At 31.5% G+C, this 17476-nt stretch overlaps 2 protein-coding genes across 2 annotated transcripts in view; one reads left to right on the top strand and one right to left on the bottom strand.

The window, feature by feature from the left end:
* LOC115881294 (clarin-2) overlaps positions 1-4280 on the top strand; it is a 50009-nt gene extending 45729 nt beyond the window's left edge. The window contains exon 5 of the mRNA XM_030898720.1: positions 3287-4280. Coding sequence (XP_030754580.1) covers positions 3287-3419 — 133 coding nt within the window. The 3' untranslated portion in view covers positions 3420-4280. The remainder of the gene's footprint in view (positions 1-3286) is intronic.
* A 1982-nt stretch (positions 4281-6262) lies between these two features.
* The window catches only part of LOC115881290 (protein MTO1 homolog, mitochondrial), a 42096-nt gene continuing 30882 nt past the window's right edge, over positions 6263-17476 (bottom strand). The window contains exons 7-12 of the mRNA XM_030898715.1: positions 13754-14004; positions 13568-13692; positions 7171-7380; positions 6943-7111; positions 6455-6565; positions 6263-6396 (exon numbers count right to left, since the gene is read on the bottom strand). Coding sequence (XP_030754575.1) covers positions 6283-6396; positions 6455-6565; positions 6943-7111; positions 7171-7380; positions 13568-13692; positions 13754-14004 — 980 coding nt within the window. The 3' untranslated portion in view covers positions 6263-6282. The remainder of the gene's footprint in view (positions 6397-6454; positions 6566-6942; positions 7112-7170; positions 7381-13567; positions 13693-13753; positions 14005-17476) is intronic.

Genomic DNA, 17476 nt, shown 5'->3' with positions numbered 1-17476 from the left:
GGGTCTTTTTGAAAATTTTGCAATTTGTATCTCTGTTATTGTGAAAGGTATCGTGAAGGTGAAAACTGTCTGTTGTAGAACTTTTTACGTAGAATACAGTGACATAGTATGTTATTCTACAAAAATAATATTTTTGAAGATATGAACTAAAGTTGTGTTTTCTTAAATGGAACACCCTGTATATTTATAAATCATATGATCTGGCGGTATAAGCTTTTCAAAAATATATATCATTCTATATTTATTTTAACTATTTACTGCAATATTTAAAAGTTTTTTTTAAAAGATCATATTTATTAGTAGGCCATGATTGATAATAAAAGAAATTAAAGAATTATTAAAAGTATACTGCTATCTGTCTCTTATTTTATTTTGGGAGCCACTAATAAATTCTTTATATTATTAGGAAACCTTAACTCTACCGCTATTTATAAATCTCGGAAGCTACCCTACCGGAACTTTTAGATATTCCTTTAGCTAATTTACGTGAAATATACTATCAGCAAGATAGGGCCCCCCTCACAACTTTGAAAATATTAGTATTTTTTTAATGACTGTTCCCAAATCAATGAATTGGAACCAAAGGACCCATACGATAGCCTTCCCGATTCCCGGATTTGTCCGTTCTCGATTTCTGTATTTAGGGATTTTTGAAATATGAAATACAGGGTGGCCCATAGAAAACGTTCCGCAAGGCATAACGGCCAGGGTAATTTTTTTTTCAAAAAATCCAAAAACTCGTCAATTTTGTTTGTGAGGGGGACAACTTTTGCCCCAAAAATGATTGCAAAATCTTCAACCCTCTAAGCGGGGGTGTCATCCCCCAACTTTTTTCAAATGGGAAGGGGGGTCAAGTGGCACCGCAATGAAAAGAGCTTTCTATTCTCTATATTTCCCCGCTTCGTTTTTGAAAATCGGTCGAGTCATTGAGAAAATATGAAGGATTGAAATTTGAAAAGTTTATTTAAACATTTATCAGACTAAATGATAAGAATAAATTCCTTCGACCAATTTGCTGTTTTTTCTTATTATTTCTAGATGTTTACGCATTTTTTCATTTGCCACAAGGTTGAACGATCAGGTGCGGTAGTTGCTAGATAGCTGTTCTGACTTGTGCGTTGAAGTTCTTCTCAATATCGTTAAACTTTTTAACAATTATGGTGTACTCACTTGCAGAAAAAGTGGATATAATCGAACTTTATTTTAAAAGTAATGAATGTGGCAATTGGTTTGCGCAGATATTCAAAATATATATGAAAACGGAAAGATGTAGAAACAAAATATTTTATGGGTATACGTGGGGAGGCAAAGTGCATAATTTAAAATTATTTTGAAATATACAGGGTGTTTCAGAACTAAAATCCATACCAAAGTTATATTTTTTCTTATGGAACACCCAGTATTTTATTTCATTTTTGGATTCTTGAGCCCAAAAAAGGCGTTTATTATAAGGGTTAAATATGTTTAAATTCTTTGATTTTTGAGATATTTAAATTTGCATGCTACAATAGAATAGATTATTAACACGCTGTGCATTACATTTCTGAATTAATTCTTGTGCTAAGTTAAAGGTAGAGAAATAAACTTTACTGCAAAATGTTATTGCTTCCTTAAATTTATACAGGGGTATCAAAAATTGCTGATCTATTTTAAGGATTTATTTTACATAAAAACTTCGTTATTCCAAATACAACACCCTGTATTTTTTTAAATAAATCGAAGCAGATTTAAATGCTCTTTGAAACTATATTAGTGTTTCCTATACCTATCTAGCTCAGATTTTGAATAAAAAACGATTTTTGAATAAAATTGCAATCAAGGTGGCTGGTGTCGCCATGGCAATTTTCTAGTGACAGTTAATAACTATTTTTAAAGTCGACAATAGTTTATGGACTTAATTTAAAATTATTTAAATTTATAGCAGTTTACTTTTATTTAATTTATCTTCAATAGTTTTATTTTAAAATAATAAATAAATATTTATTTATTATTCTACTTGTAGATATATGGATTTTCTTTAAAAGAGCCAATTACGACAAATTCATTTTCTTCACTTCCAATGACAGGTTTCTGCCTAATAAGTTTTTTATAAACCACATTACCAGCCCAACGATATAGAACAAGTAGTTTTTCAAAAGAACGCTTATCAGAAAGACTCCTATTTGGATATCTTTGGGCATAAGCCCTCAAAAAAAGCAATTTTCCTCACAAAATAAAATCACTAGTAACATATCCATTCGTTCCGCCAGCAGATACTGCTTTATTTTTCTTGATAAAATAGTGAATACTTACTTATATTAAACTATTGTAGGTAAATTTAAGTAAACTGTTATAAATTATTAATAATGTCCATATTGTTAAAAATGTCCATAAACTAATGTCGACTTTAAAAATAGTTACTAACTCTCACTAGAAAATTGTCATGGCGACACCAGCCACCTTGATTGCAATTTTATTTAAAAATCGCTTTTTACTCAAAATCTCAGCTAGATAGGTATAGGAAACCCTAATACAGTTTGAAAGAGCATTGGAATCTGCTTCGATTTATTTAAAAAAATATAGGGTGTTGTATTTGAAATACCGAAGTTTTTATCTAAAATATATCCTTAAAATAGATCAGCAATTTATGATATCCCTGTATAAATTTAAGGAAGCAATACCATTTTTCAGTAAAGTTTATTTCTCTACCTTTAAACATAGCACAAGAATTAATTCTGAAATGTAATGTACAGGGTGTTAATAATCTATTCTATTGTTGCATGCATATTTAAATATCTTTAAATATCTCAAAACCCAAAGATTTTAAATATATTTAACCCTTATAATAAATGCCTTTTATGGGCTCAAGAATCCAAAAATGAAATAAAATACTGGGTGTTCCATAAGAAAAAATATAACTTTGGTATGAATCTTAGTTCTGAAACACCCTGTATATTTCAAAATAATTTTAAATTATGCACATTGCCTCCCCACATATACCCATAAAATATTTTGTTTCTACATCTTTCCGTTTTCGTATAATCAACCGAGGCGAATGAGGTGCGCCACCCTGTATATGTTTGAGCAGCTCATAGCAAGACGGATCATATAATTTATAAATATACAGGGGGTTCCATTTGAAAAAACATAACATTAGTCTATATTTTCATAAATATTTTTTTCGTAGAAAAACAGACTATGCCACAGTATTCTACGTAAAAAGTTCTACAAGAATCATTTTTCACCTTATCGATATCATCCACAAGTAGAACTTCTCTTGACTGATGATTATTTTTGTTTACTTTAGGTTTGTAGTTGGTGCAGCGTGCGCAGCATTTGTAAATATAATCATAATTGTGATATCTACCAGTGAAAAAGAAACTGAAACAATAATACCCGTCCTCGAAGAAAAGACTAATGGAGCCATCATGCTATATTAGAACAAATTAGATAAATTATTTATTAATATTATATACGCTTAAAGCCATTTTAGTTTATACATAATATAGTATGTAAATTTATTTTTGTATTAAGTATAGGTTAAAAAATAACGTAATTTTTTAAATCTTTAATGTCTCTATTCTATCGAAGTAGCTTGTAAGTTTGCGTTAGATTGAGGTAAAGTATTTAAGCATAAATTTTAGCGTGTACGAAATTCGCAAATTTTCAACGTATATTTCAATATGGCGGCATGGGATTCGTAAAAGTCTTAACGATCCGAATTTCCGTCTTTCTATTATTTTTTTCTGACAGTTACCCTACATTCATAAAATCACAGATAAAATTAACCAAGAAATGTGTACAAAATATTTGAATACCCCCATGGAAACGCTAAATTTGAACTGTTTAATAACTACTGCGTCGTTTTTTGCGCAGTTCCTGTATATATATAATATATGAAGACTTAGATATGATTTTACTTCAATTGTCATTTTTAATGTGACAAATTATTTTGTAATATCAAAAGCTGTACAATCGAAAAAAAAACGGCATGAGAGTTGGCGAAATCACGATCACTGTCATTAAAGCTCACTTTTAATGCATCCGTTTTCTGCAAAAAACAATATGGAGGCATAAAAATCGTAAAAAGTTAAAAAATATTAAGGGTTATCCGAATTTCGGACGGTATTGGTTTTACAGCTATACAGATAATATTAGCTAAGAAATTCGTACAATATTTCATTGTATAAAATGGTTAAATAAAAACGTCTTCATTTTTTTTCATGGCAAACATGTATGATATGATAGAAAAAAACTAGGCTATACCGGGTGCGTCTCAAAAGTGGCTCATCCCCTATAACTTTTTTATTTTTTCAAATAAACGAGATTTAGTACGCTGGTATATGACATAAATTAGGATTTATTGACGGTATTCAATTGTTTATGGTCACTTCCTGTTTCACCGGAAATGACTACATCTTTTGATTTTTAAATGGCATCCTCGGTATATTTTTACTTTATTCGATAGCACCCTGGTATTTTGTTACTTTGTTCGATAGAAAATGACACTCTGAATAGAATGACATGATATATGTCAACTTTTGACATCTTCGCATATGGTTTATTTGAAATTGTAACATGCGGTTCATAACGACAATTTGACTCGAAATACCAAGTGTGTGGTACCAAATTATTCGTACAAAAACTTTTTTCAAATATGCTAATGAGCCACCCTCGTTCCATTTGAAAAAATTGAGATATCATTAAAAACACGATTTGGGCATCTTTTCAATGGCTAGGACAAGATACGAAAAACGTTACCCGATCAAATCTATTTTTCCAAAGCTCCTTGATTAAAAATTAGTATTTTTAACACAGCCATGGCATTCTAGGCTGAAATTTAAAATACATTTCCGGTGAAACAGGAAGTGGCCAAAAACAATTGAATATGTCAATAACACATCAAATCTCGTTTTTTTATCTGAAAAAATAAAAAAGTTATAGGGATGAGTCACTTTTGAGACGCACCCGGTATATGTAAAATTATATAGTAAATGCCATCCATCGTTATTTCCAAACCAACTTGACACGCTTTTTTCCAATCAATCACTATTAACATTAGTGATAGGAATATTCATTAAACGCTCACACAGTATTATTCATAGATAATCTTATTTATTTTTCATTATGGACTGCAATGGCTTATGTAAAACATATTTTGATTTCTTCAAAATGTATGCTATAAGTAAAGGTGTGTATTCCTAGTGGCGTCTGGCGTCCGCGTCTCGCCGCACACTGGTTCGTTTTCTGTTCTGTTCGTTTATTTTATTATATGAGTGAAAAGTAATGTATCACTTTATTGGGGAGCGAACCAGTGTGCGGTGGGACGCGGACGCCAGACGTCATTAGGAAATCACACCTGTTACACGCCACTGTACTTATAAAAATAAATATGTTTATTTTTATACCAAGCATTTTATATAATTATATGAATAAAAATATGTATAAAAATATGCTTACACATTGTAGCGGACTAATGTCTTGATTTTATAAGGATTTTTCGTAGAACTTTAACTGAAAAAGTAATTGTATTAATTTATTCAATTGTATATATTCACTGCTTTAATTATTTATAATAAATACTAAGTACTTTTAACAACGTTCCTTTTATTTTTTCCTTACTATGTATCCTAGTCATCAATTATTTACAGTTGATATTATAAATTATAAGCATAATTTTATTGTATACGCGAATTAAACGAAAAATAATATAATTCTATAATCCCTAAACTAACGTTGATATTTGGAATCGAAATAACCAATACATGTCATCACTGGCAAAAATTAAACCTGTTGGATAGTTATTAGACGTATTGTTCGTAGCAATTTTTACCAAGAAGTATTTTTTGCATAAAAAATGGAAGACGGAAATGTATATTCTTTCACTCAGTAGTTCTGTACAAAGGTACGGACGAAAAGTTATTACAATTCAAAACAGCTAAAAAATATGTAGGTGGTGCCCCCTACAAGTAGAAGTCATATTGACATCAAAATCAAATCTCATGTCAAAAACTTTCGAACATCATTTTCTACCAAATATCAACTATATTTCAGAAATTATTTAGAAAAAAAAACGAAATAAAGATGAAACTTCTACGCCCTGTATCTCCGAAATAAAGCATTTTAGTTAATATTATGCTGCCTAAGTTTACCAAATACAATTCTACAACTACAAAATTATTAATTATACAGGGTTATCCCTATATAATTAATCATTTTAAAGTAGAGTAAAACATTTATCTTAAATTTAAGCCATCAAACAAAAATAAAATGCAACCTTTGATCAAAATTATTCTTATTTATTTACATATCATTAACGTTTAACATGTTTTTAACTTCACTTTGTTGTTTTACATATTTTAACAATCTGAAAACTGAAGAAGGAGTTATGCCCGGTATTCTACTGGCAGCGGCAATCTAAGAAAAATATCGAATAAAAAATACAAGAACAAAATTATGCTTGAATGATACTTACAGTTTGAGGCTGCACTATTGACAATTTCTCCCTCTCTTCGAAACTCAAACTTAATTGTGAAGAGTTATAGTTGAGATCTTTGGGTAAGACCAGAGATTCATTTTGTCTCATCTAAAAATACAGTTTTAACAATGAAATATATCGCATGAAAAAAAGGGTCAAGTAACCTTAGAAATGGCAATTGATAATTATTTTGTGTGAAAAATACACGATGTATGTCATTGATTAGTATTTTTAAGATATCGACGACGTTTTTTGAATCATGTGAAGAACTTCTTAACTCACTGACGTAGATAAATATATTTAACCAATTTTAATTATTATTATTAACATTTCAATGTAAAACAAAATCAGTAAACTACTGAATGTACCCTATTTTAGAATTTAACATAAAAAACTTAAAACATTGATCCCAACAGCATGACATGACATTGATTTACAATATTTTTTGTTCAGCAATAATGGTTCAACTATTTTAAAATACGTACCTCTTTGATTTCTTGGAACTGTTCTTCAGCTGCATGCTCATAGAGATTTTCAATATGCAACCGATTTACTAAAACAGGATCGCGTTTTAGTTCGAGTAATGAAGGTTCAGCTTCAGCTAACATATCAATCGATATTTTTCCATTATTAACATCTATCATGTCCCAGGCACTACAACAAAAAAATAAATTAAAAATATGAACACAAAATCCAAGATAAATTCAAATAACCTTCTCTGTAAATGGCTTTTACTATCAGATACTCCAAGAGTTTGCCGCCATTGTTTTACCGTTTTATTTATACTTTTTAAAAGCTTCGTTCCATGAATCATTTTTTCTTCTAAATTTTTCATTCTTGTATACCTTTCTTTCGAAACGCAACCTACAGCGAAACCCTTGGGCGTTAGTCTTTGGTCTGCATTATCAGGCCTTAAGGTTATCCTAGAAAAGAAGATTTAATTACCCATCTGGAATTCCTTATTCATAATTTTGGAGAAAATAAATATTTAGATTAAATTGTGAATTAAAGACTGGACAACAACTGATTATTAACAATGAGAGTACATGACAGATGTTGATGTCCTTTTAGTTCAAAAGTGATTTGTGTTTTCTGTCATCGTTAGATTATCGTTTAATAAAATACTCCCTCCTCGCGTTTAACAGACATTAGCATATCGGTAGTATGTGTCTCATTATTTAAATACAATCAAATAAACTTCATAAGTCTAATTAATATCCATATAATGGATATGTCTTATAGCTGTGTAGGAAATCCGATAACTACGTTAGCTTTTTTTGTTTCTGTAATCAGTATCTAGTTTGAGGTGATCTTTTTAGTCTAATGGCACTTTGACAGCACATCTTATATCATAAAGTGTTTAATATTATAAGATAATTTTTCATTCTCATAATTTTTATGTATATGATTCACTTGTTATAATGAAAATATTCGCTTTAAAACATGTACCTAATATTATATCATATTTTATCATCGTTCTAGAAGCAAATCTTGCGTTATTGTATCTCTAAAGGTTATGTATTGCGTTCATACCTTTGAATAAAAAGATTAAGGAAGGAGCATAATGCTATCCATGTATTCATGCATGGTGGGCGGAAAAAGGACTCTAGGGTGGGGATTCTTGGCAGTTCTGTTTGACGATTCATTTTACACATTTGATTTGAAATTTTGTGGATTTGTCAGCGTGATTTGCTGATTTGTCCAAACCAAACCAAACGAAAAAAAACCGGCATCAACGGCTGTTATCATTTCCCAGATTTTTTTTACAAATTATAAACTGAACTCCAACTTTATACAACAAACCGACTTTAGAGTTTATTCTAACCGGATTAGTATGAACCTTTGAATAAAAATACTTAAGGAAGGAGTATATCAAAAATCTTAGATCCATAGCGATGGGACTCAAATATGGCCGACTTAAATTCCAGTTTATCAGTGCCGTTCTAATTTTATTTAAAAAGTGTAAAAACTATGATGTAGGGTAGACGTGGGGTAGACTCAATAATTTCTTGTTTTATTTTACGTTGTGAATAAATGTTGGTAGTTATTAAAATTGTTATAAAATTAATAAAAATATATAATTTTAATAAAAATAGATAAGTTATAATAATTATTTATTAACACAAACATCCGATACGCTACTGAAACAGGTAAGTCAAATTGACGTATCTAAATTCCTTGACATCTAATCTCTGACAAGTAGTAAATAAAAGCAAAAATGCAAGAAAAAATATATAATTAGGCAATTTAAGTGAATTTCATAAATTATCGGTTTACTACACGTATGTATATTATATAGTCACTTACTAGCGAAAAGTTCCATTATTTCACTCGATTTTTGACCGAGATCTACCGCACGCTACACAATTATTTTACAGTCTTTTTCGATAAATCGCAATAGTGTCACTGTTAATTTAAGTTCTGCCACAATTTCCTTCTAGATTTACTACCTTTATACAACTAGCAGTAGTAGAATAAACAATAAATAACATAAAATAAGCTCCTTAAAGACTGACAAATCCACAAAATTTTAAAACAAATTCAAATGTGTCAAATGAATCGTCAAACAGAACTGCCAAGAATCCCCACCCTAGAGTCCTTTTCCGCCCACCATGCATGAATACATGGATAGCATTATGCACCTTCCTTAATCTTTTTATTCAAAGGTATGAACGCAATACATAACCTTTAGAGATACAAACCCACTCTCATTTTTTTTATTACTTTGGTCATATGTCATATAGAAATCTCCTGAAATATACTATATCGACTTTTTTTCTTTTTTTTTCCACAGCTATTATAATATGTCTGGTTGACAAGTGATCTCGGGAAACTAGTTTCCAAGAGGTTCACTGTGCGGGCTAACATTGTAAAACTTTACGGACTATTCAGCAAGTTCCCAATATTGCAGACTTCTGACATTCAAGTAGATAGGGTGGGTTGTTGAGATTGAGAATTTTGAGATTTTTAGAAAAGCTCTTATGGAATAAACCGTTAGCTGAAATAATGAATGGAATTATATGTACTTTATTTAGGTTATAAACTAGTTTCAATTGGTAATTCAATTCACTGTACTTAGCAATCTTCAAGTGGCACACCAATATCTATAATCCATCCATGCTTATTCTTTCTGTCAATAACCACTATATCCGGTCTATTGTGGGGCACCGCAGTGACAGTTATAATCGGAGTATCCCAGTATATGACAGTATCACCATTCTCCGCCTTCCATGCAGGTATGTATTTGTGAGTGGGTTTGAGATCTTTTACCAACTGAAAGTTTTTACACAATCCCTGATGAATCACCTTACACACCATATTATGTCTAGCCAAGTACTCTCCGGGGGCCAGCAGGGAGCACCCCCTATAATGTGCTGTATGGACTCAACTTCTTTCCCGCACATTCTACATTTATCTGATTCAATATTAGTGCCTTGAATATTTTTAATGTATGCTCTGGTAGGGGGGACGACTTGGTCTTGTATAGCGTGAAGAAATCCTTCCATCTCAGGAAAGAGATAACCTGATTTTAGGTAAGTGCAGAAAGCTGGAGCGTCAATATTTTCATTATGAAGGTTATGATAAATTCTACCGTGAAGAGGTTTTCCCTTCCATTCGTTGGTTCTTAACGTGGTTGTAGGAGTATCTTCCCGTTGTTTAAAAATGGTGTGATTTTGTCCTATAGCAACAATTGCTTTATGTATGGGCTGTTGAGATTGATCAAAATATTCTCTCAGTTTTTGTTCTTCATTTGCTGCCATAGTTTCAACACTTAGCAGTCCTCTGCCTCCTGATTTTCTTGGCAGGTATAATCGACATTTTGATGACTTCGGGTGGTGCATACGATATTTTGTTAACCATTTTCTTATGTCGGTATCCAGTTGTTGAAGAGATGTTTTTGGCCAGTTGATCACTCCTAGAGTGTACTTACAAGAGGGAGAGCCCACGAATTTAAAGCTTGTATTTTATTTTTGGAATTAAGCTGAGTTCCCAGGACTTTTCGGATTCTATGAGTCAGAGCACTGCATATCGTATTTCTAATGCCAATTGAATGTGTTTCGTGTGACTGAGATAGACCTAAATATCTGTAATGTTCGCCGTTTGCCAGTGAAGCAATACTTGAGCCATTTAGTAGATGCATTGCGTCGCTTTCTTTCATTTTTCCCCGTTGGATATATATGCACGAGCATTTATCAACACCAAATTGCATTTTAATATATTTTGAGAACTCAGCTACAGTCTCCACCAAAGACGTTAATTGTCTCTCACCTGCTGCATACAATTTCAGGTCATCAACGTAAAAGATATGGGTCAACTTAAGATGTGGAGATTTTGTGAGCATGTATCCGTAACTAGTTTTATTTAAGATACTACTTAGGGGGTTAAGGGATAAACAAAACCATAACGGGACAAACTGTCTCCCTGAAAAATACCGCGATTAATACGGATGTTTCGGGTATTGTATTGTATATTTGTGTCACTTTTTATTGATATTTGTGTTCTCCATTGAGACATTAGGTGGCCGAGGAGTTGGATAATTCTAGGGTCTACTTTGTAAATTTTCAATATACTTAGAAGCCATGAGTGTGGAACTGAATCGAAGGCTTTTCTGTAATCGATCCATGCCATCGATAAATTTCGATTTTTCCTCTTTGTAGTATCAGTAATTACTAAATCGATCACAAGGGCACGTCCCCTGTCACGTCCCCTGTCTTTGCATCCATTTTGCTCCACGGCTAATATATTTTGCGATTTTAAATACCTAGATATCTCCCGAGATATAATACTGGTCAATGCTTTATATATAACAGGTAAACATGTAATTGGTCGGAAGTCTCTTGGAGTTAAATTTCCTTCTTAAAAAGGTCATCAAATATCTGCGCAACCTTCGAGTGGGTCGATGTAAATTGTTTCCACCAGAATGCGTGAATATGATCTTTTCCAGGTGCCTTCCAATCAGCCATTGCATTAAGGGCATTCATGACTACATACGGTATTATGCCAATTTTCGGCATATCTAATATTTGTTTCCCTTGCATTTCTTTTTCGATCTCGAATCCATTTGGCGTTGTAATTATGCTCTGTAGGTTTTTCCCACAGGTTGGCCCAGTATATTGTCATATCGTCCTTTGAGGGTACGGATTTTGATGTTAAGTTTGGATTTAACGTACGATAAAACTTTTGTTGGTTTTCATTAAAGAGTTTATTTTGTTGATACCTTTGAGTCCTTGTTTTGTACTTTTTTAATTTTGCTGCCAGGCATTTTAGTTTTTGTTTGTAAGTGTCGAGTATTTTTTCCACTTCTTCTATACGTGGATTTTTATTTTTTATTACTTTGGTCATGTCATATAGAAATCTCCTGAAATATACTATATCGACTTTATATTATTATATTACTATTTAAAATGCAATCTAATATTTTTGGATTTCGGTGGATTTCTGTGGATTTCTTTAGATTTCTTTGGATTTCTGTGTATTTCTGTGGATTTCTGTGTATTTCTGTGGATTTCCTTGGATTTCTTTAGATTTCTTTGGATTTCTGTGTATTTCTGTGGATTTCTATGGATTTCTTTAGATTTCTTTGGATTTCTGTGGATTTCCTTGGATTTATTTATCAAAAGTGGATTTCTGGTGTACACATTTTGTTCAGGTGTTTACGCCTCGCACGGCGGAGTTTCTGCCAGTAGAGGGATAGATGGCGCTGCGTAGAAATTTCATCTAAAGTCATCTAGGGACTTTAATTTCATCATGATTTTATCAAGTCATCCACAAAGTATGGTTTAATTAACAATTCGTTTGATTCTCTGTGGAGTAATTGGAGTGGTTGAAAAGTATAAATCTATACTAATACAGGGTGGCGCCTCTCATACGCCGCGGAGGCTCCAAGGAGAACGACAGTTTGTATTGAAATGAAATTTTGTGAGCATATGTAGGTTAATTCAGAGCACTTTTTAAAAATATAGAGAGTTCTACGATTTGTTATAATTTTCTTTCAAGTACTTTTATCGTTTCGAATGAAATTTTGAGGGTAAGAATTACTATAAATGCGATATATTTTAAAGTTAAAAAAGTGTCGACAGATTCACCAGGGATGTGCATATGGGTTATCACTGGAATATTTTTACCAAAATAAAACATGAGCGCCACGGACTTTTTTATCTTGTTAGCGAAATAAGGTAAGCAGTTTAATTCCGATTAAAAGATGTCTCTAGATATTTTGGCGATTTCGGCGTTCTTGATGAGATAAACGCAATTTTATTAATTTGCCTTGATCCAAGTCTAATAGCAACCTTTTAGTCTAATAGATCCAAGTCTAATAGCAAGTTTTAGAGTTGCAGGATGTTAAAACTTTTTTAAAATTAGGTTTTTTGTAATTATCTTAAATACCTTTATTTTTTTATTTCAAATTCCTGTAGGTTGGGCTAATAGTAATAATAACTAATAGTTATAATATTTAATAATAAATTAGTTAAAATATATAATTCATTATTATTTTTATTTTATTTTATTAATTGTATTTAATAAAATTTATGTTTTATTTTTGAAAAATATTCCAGTGATAACCCATATGCACGTCCCTGGTGAATCTGTCGACACGTTTTTAACTTTAAAATATGTCGCATTTATAGTAACTCTTACTATCAAAATTTCATTCGAAACGATAAAAGTACTTGGAAGAAAATTATAATAAATCAAAAGATTATTAAGACTTTAATACCCTGTAGCTACGAAACAAAGCAGAATCGAACCTATGTTGATATGAAAAATAAATCTTATTTTTACGTGAGGAATCTCCCCATGAGAATGGGCACATGTTTTTTGAAACACCCTGTATAAAAATGGTGTATCTATGTAAAATTATAAAATAACTCGCAAATAGTTGTCAATTATTGTCTTAAATGTCAAATATGATGATACACAAGACACATAATATTATTCTCATTTTTAACACAATTCAAATCGTAAACTAACGACGAAGTCAAATTTTGTAAAAAAAATGATAAAAAAAATCCCATATGATGCGAACTTTCTCTCTGGAAACTTAGGCTGTCCAGAAAAAAATATCCAAAAATACTATTATTTTCAATACGTATTAATTCACCAATTTACCTAAACTCTGCTCTACTTGTAAACATCCTGTATGGCTCTGTGGTCCCTAACGTAGTCAAATCATCAACCATAACGCCTATATAGCATTCAGTTCTACTCAATATAAGTGGTGCAGAATGCAAGACCTAGAGAGCAAATTAATGTTATTGAATAAAGTTGTAAAAAAGACTGACCATTATTTAATACCTTAGCACCGGCATTAATCCCCGCTAAAATACCTTGAGCTGCCGCCTCTTCATATCCAGTTGTGCCATTAATTTGTCCAGCTAAAAATAAACCTTCAACCTTTTTAACTTCTAATGTATTACGCAATTCTCTTGGATCGACATAATCATACTCAACGCCATAGCCTGCTCTTAATAATGTCGCATTCTCTAATGCAGGTATGGAATGAATTAACTGCTCTTGCAAATCTTCTGGCAATGTACACGATAAACCTAAAACATTAAAATATCCCAAAAAATTATATTACTAATTAAACACAGACAAATCTTAAATATGAGACATCAAACAGAGGAAATTTTTATTGCATGTTATATTATCTGAAAATAAATAATTTTTTGTCTTTTTCATATATTTTTTGCGTCAGTTTATAAATTATAGTCCAGAGTTCTTTGTCAAGCTAAAATTATTGTGTCTATCTGAAATTTATATTTTTTTAAATACAGGGTTCGGCAATAGTGCGTCGGGCATCTGTAGTAGAGGTGGGCAAGGACTGAACGAGTCGTTCATTTGAACGAATATTAAAAATGAATCGTGTGATTCGATTCACTGTTTAGAATACGGTTTGTTCAATTGAATCGTAGTCAGCACGGATCCAAGAGTCGTGAGAGTTGATTCATTGCTTGCAATACGGTTCGTTCAATTGAATCGTGGCCACAACGGATCTATAAGATTTGAACGATGAGCCGTAAAAATGAATCGTAAGAATTGAATCGGATCACAATGCGATCGTTCGTTTCTACGGCGCGGCGGTGTTATAGGCATAGAGTCGAGCACCAATATTTAGATTTGAACAAAATATGGTATATTATGAACAAAATAAAAAAAATATTAAATTGGTATTAAGAAGTCTTTAATAAATAGTATATATGAATTGGATTGTTAATTTAATATTATTGATAAAATAATCAATCCAGTTACGCAAGTGTCATAAAGTGTTGAAAAACAAATTAAAGAACTGTATATTTCTTTTTCTGGTCCCTTAAGTAATTGTCCGGCCAAATTAACGCCGGTAGTGCCAGTTATATGATTCTTGTTTTTATGAAACGTAAATTGTGCATGCGATTCGTTCAAAGGAACGAATCGTAGGAGTTGATTCAATATGAGAAATTGAATCGTGTGATTCGACTCAGAATTTTGGTTTAAGTCCAAACCTAAAGTATGTACTAAGATGTATATCAGGAAAATATTTTAACTTCTATAGAGTGGCTCAAAAAAGTTTGAGTGGATTGGGATGATTTTTTTAAATGGAACACCCTGTATATTAATGCCTTTTTGGCTTCCTTTCAGAACACTTTACATAATTCTAAAATATGAGTAAACATATTTCGATATTAATAAAGAGATATTAATAAATAAATAAAGTTTATATTTTTCCGCCTTTCTTAAAAACATTATTTAAAATACAAGAACTGTCTTGAAATCAAAACTATGTTAGGTATTTACTTTACATGGCCTATACTTACCTTGCCTTTAAATCATACAAGGTGTTCAAAATTCTACGCCAAACTTTCTAAAATATAAAATTCCCACATAGCAATGAAAAGCATATTCATATCTATAGCATATACCTAGCATGTGCGTGAATTTATATCATTATACTTATATTCTGAGCATGTTCCAGGAATAAATGGACATGTGCCACCTATATTCTTTAAAGTATATTCTTGTGCATATATTCTTACCACATGCTAAGAATATTTAGCTATATACTTCAATATACTTTGCTGGATATATACAACAGCTCGGTCCTCCTGCTCAAAACATATTTTGGCAAAACATGTTTACGTTTTTTGCTTATATGAAATAGAATTTTGTTTTTATGAAATAAAGTACTTTTCATAGGTAATAATCTTGTTTAGTAAGTTAGATAAAATAATTCTGGCAACGCTAACTACCGACTCGCCGCCATGATACAAAGAAAAACCGCGTCCCGTCGAACCAGCCGAAGAGCCGAACTTAATTGCATTTTGTTGCTTATAGATTTACGATTCGGATTGATCTCGGGATTGATTTTTGTATTAAAATGTGTTCCTGTTGCGTGGTTTGTGTTTAATGTTATATCGATAATAGTGTTCTGTGTGTACTCAACATTTAAAAGTTAAGGGAAAACAGGAGTGTTGTTTGTACTGTTTGTAGTCTTGCTTGCGTAAGTGTTTTGAATTTCGAACAGCTTTAAAGTAGTCTTTGGTTCTTTTGTAATTTTTGTAAATATTCATCAATGATTTGTAAGTATTAGGTGTTAAAGTTTGTTAGCTTCATTTTATTATTCATATACTTAGTTAGGTTAAGAGACGGTATAGATATACTTTTTTAGGTTGTGAATCAGGAGGAGCAGAATATATAAACATTATAATATTTAAATGCTGTTTATTTTTTCAAATAAATGTTTTTGTAAGTATATGATTTCCTATTATTTAAAATTTCCATTGGATAACCTAGAAAAATGTAGTATATTTCGTTCAGTACAGGTAGACAGTTTCTTTACGCATGTATTTGGATATTTTAGAGAAAGATGTCATGTTGTGACGTAACTGTCTACCTGTGCTGAACGAAATTTACCTCCTAATTTTTTAGAGTATGTTCACAAAATATGCTATATGTATAAAAACAAGAATATTTTCAGCATATTTTAAAATATTCTTAGAACATTCTTAAGCCAAGTGCATAGCACATCCCAGAATATATAAGTGTAATTCTTAGCACATGCTCAGAACATATTTCCAATATCCTTATACCAAAAAAGTTTTATTCTGAGCACCTGCTAGGTATATTATTTTGCTATGTGGGTTATAATAATAATATACAGCGTGTTCCATTTAAAAAAAATCATCCCGATCTACTCACACATTTTTGAGCCACCCTACAGAAGTTAAATAATTTTCCTGAAATACATCCTCGTATATACTTTAGGTTTGCACTTAACTGAAATTCCCAAGCTTTTTGTTCTAGGAGCTTCAGATGCCCGACGCACTATTGCCGGACCCTGTATATTGGGTTCTAAGAAGGCATATAAATATTGCTATTGTAATTAATGATTTTGTTTTAATTATTTTGGTATAGCGTATTTTGCTCAATCTCATATAAAAAAGTAACGGGGGAAGGTTTAACTTGCTTTTATTAAAATAACAATATAATTCTGGTTTGTGTTAACGGAATTAAACAAACTGCGGCTCATTTAAAAGAGCATTTCTTCCTTAATAGTCAGCAGTATCAAATTTGACTCCAAACATTTTGCCATGGTAGCTAGAGGACGCTGTTTGGTACCATAACATATATTGCGCGTTTGCATAAAAAAAATAAATGGCAGGCTATGTTTCTTTTTGCATCGTTAAATAGAGCTCAAAATCTTCAAAAAGATAGCGCAAACCCCACCCTTCTATCTTCTCTCTAATGGGAGATATTAGGAGAATTAATTAATTAACATCAGACCTTCAAAAACAGCTGTTCATTTGACTTTATATATAAAATAAAAATGAGTTGTGTGACATGTGCCTCCACTGTATGAAAATGAACTCTATGAAGAATTAGTTATGTTAAGCTGTCGCCTGTTTGCCTATAATAGCCTAAAATTATACGAGATGTATTCAGTTGTAATTTGTAGTTCTCGAAACTTTCGTAAACCGATTCTAGAATGTTGTTAGAAGTAGATTAATTATCACTTCTAACAACATTCTAAAAAACAAA

The sequence above is a fragment of the Sitophilus oryzae genome, unplaced genomic scaffold, assembly GCF_002938485.1.
Source record: "Sitophilus oryzae breed Bouriz unplaced genomic scaffold, Soryzae_2.0 scaffold_1712_pilon_pilon, whole genome shotgun sequence".
NCBI classification, from domain to species: domain Eukaryota; kingdom Metazoa; phylum Arthropoda; class Insecta; order Coleoptera; family Curculionidae; genus Sitophilus; species Sitophilus oryzae.
Note: the sequence above shows the minus strand (reverse complement) of the source record. Positions and strands in the feature narration are given on the sequence as shown.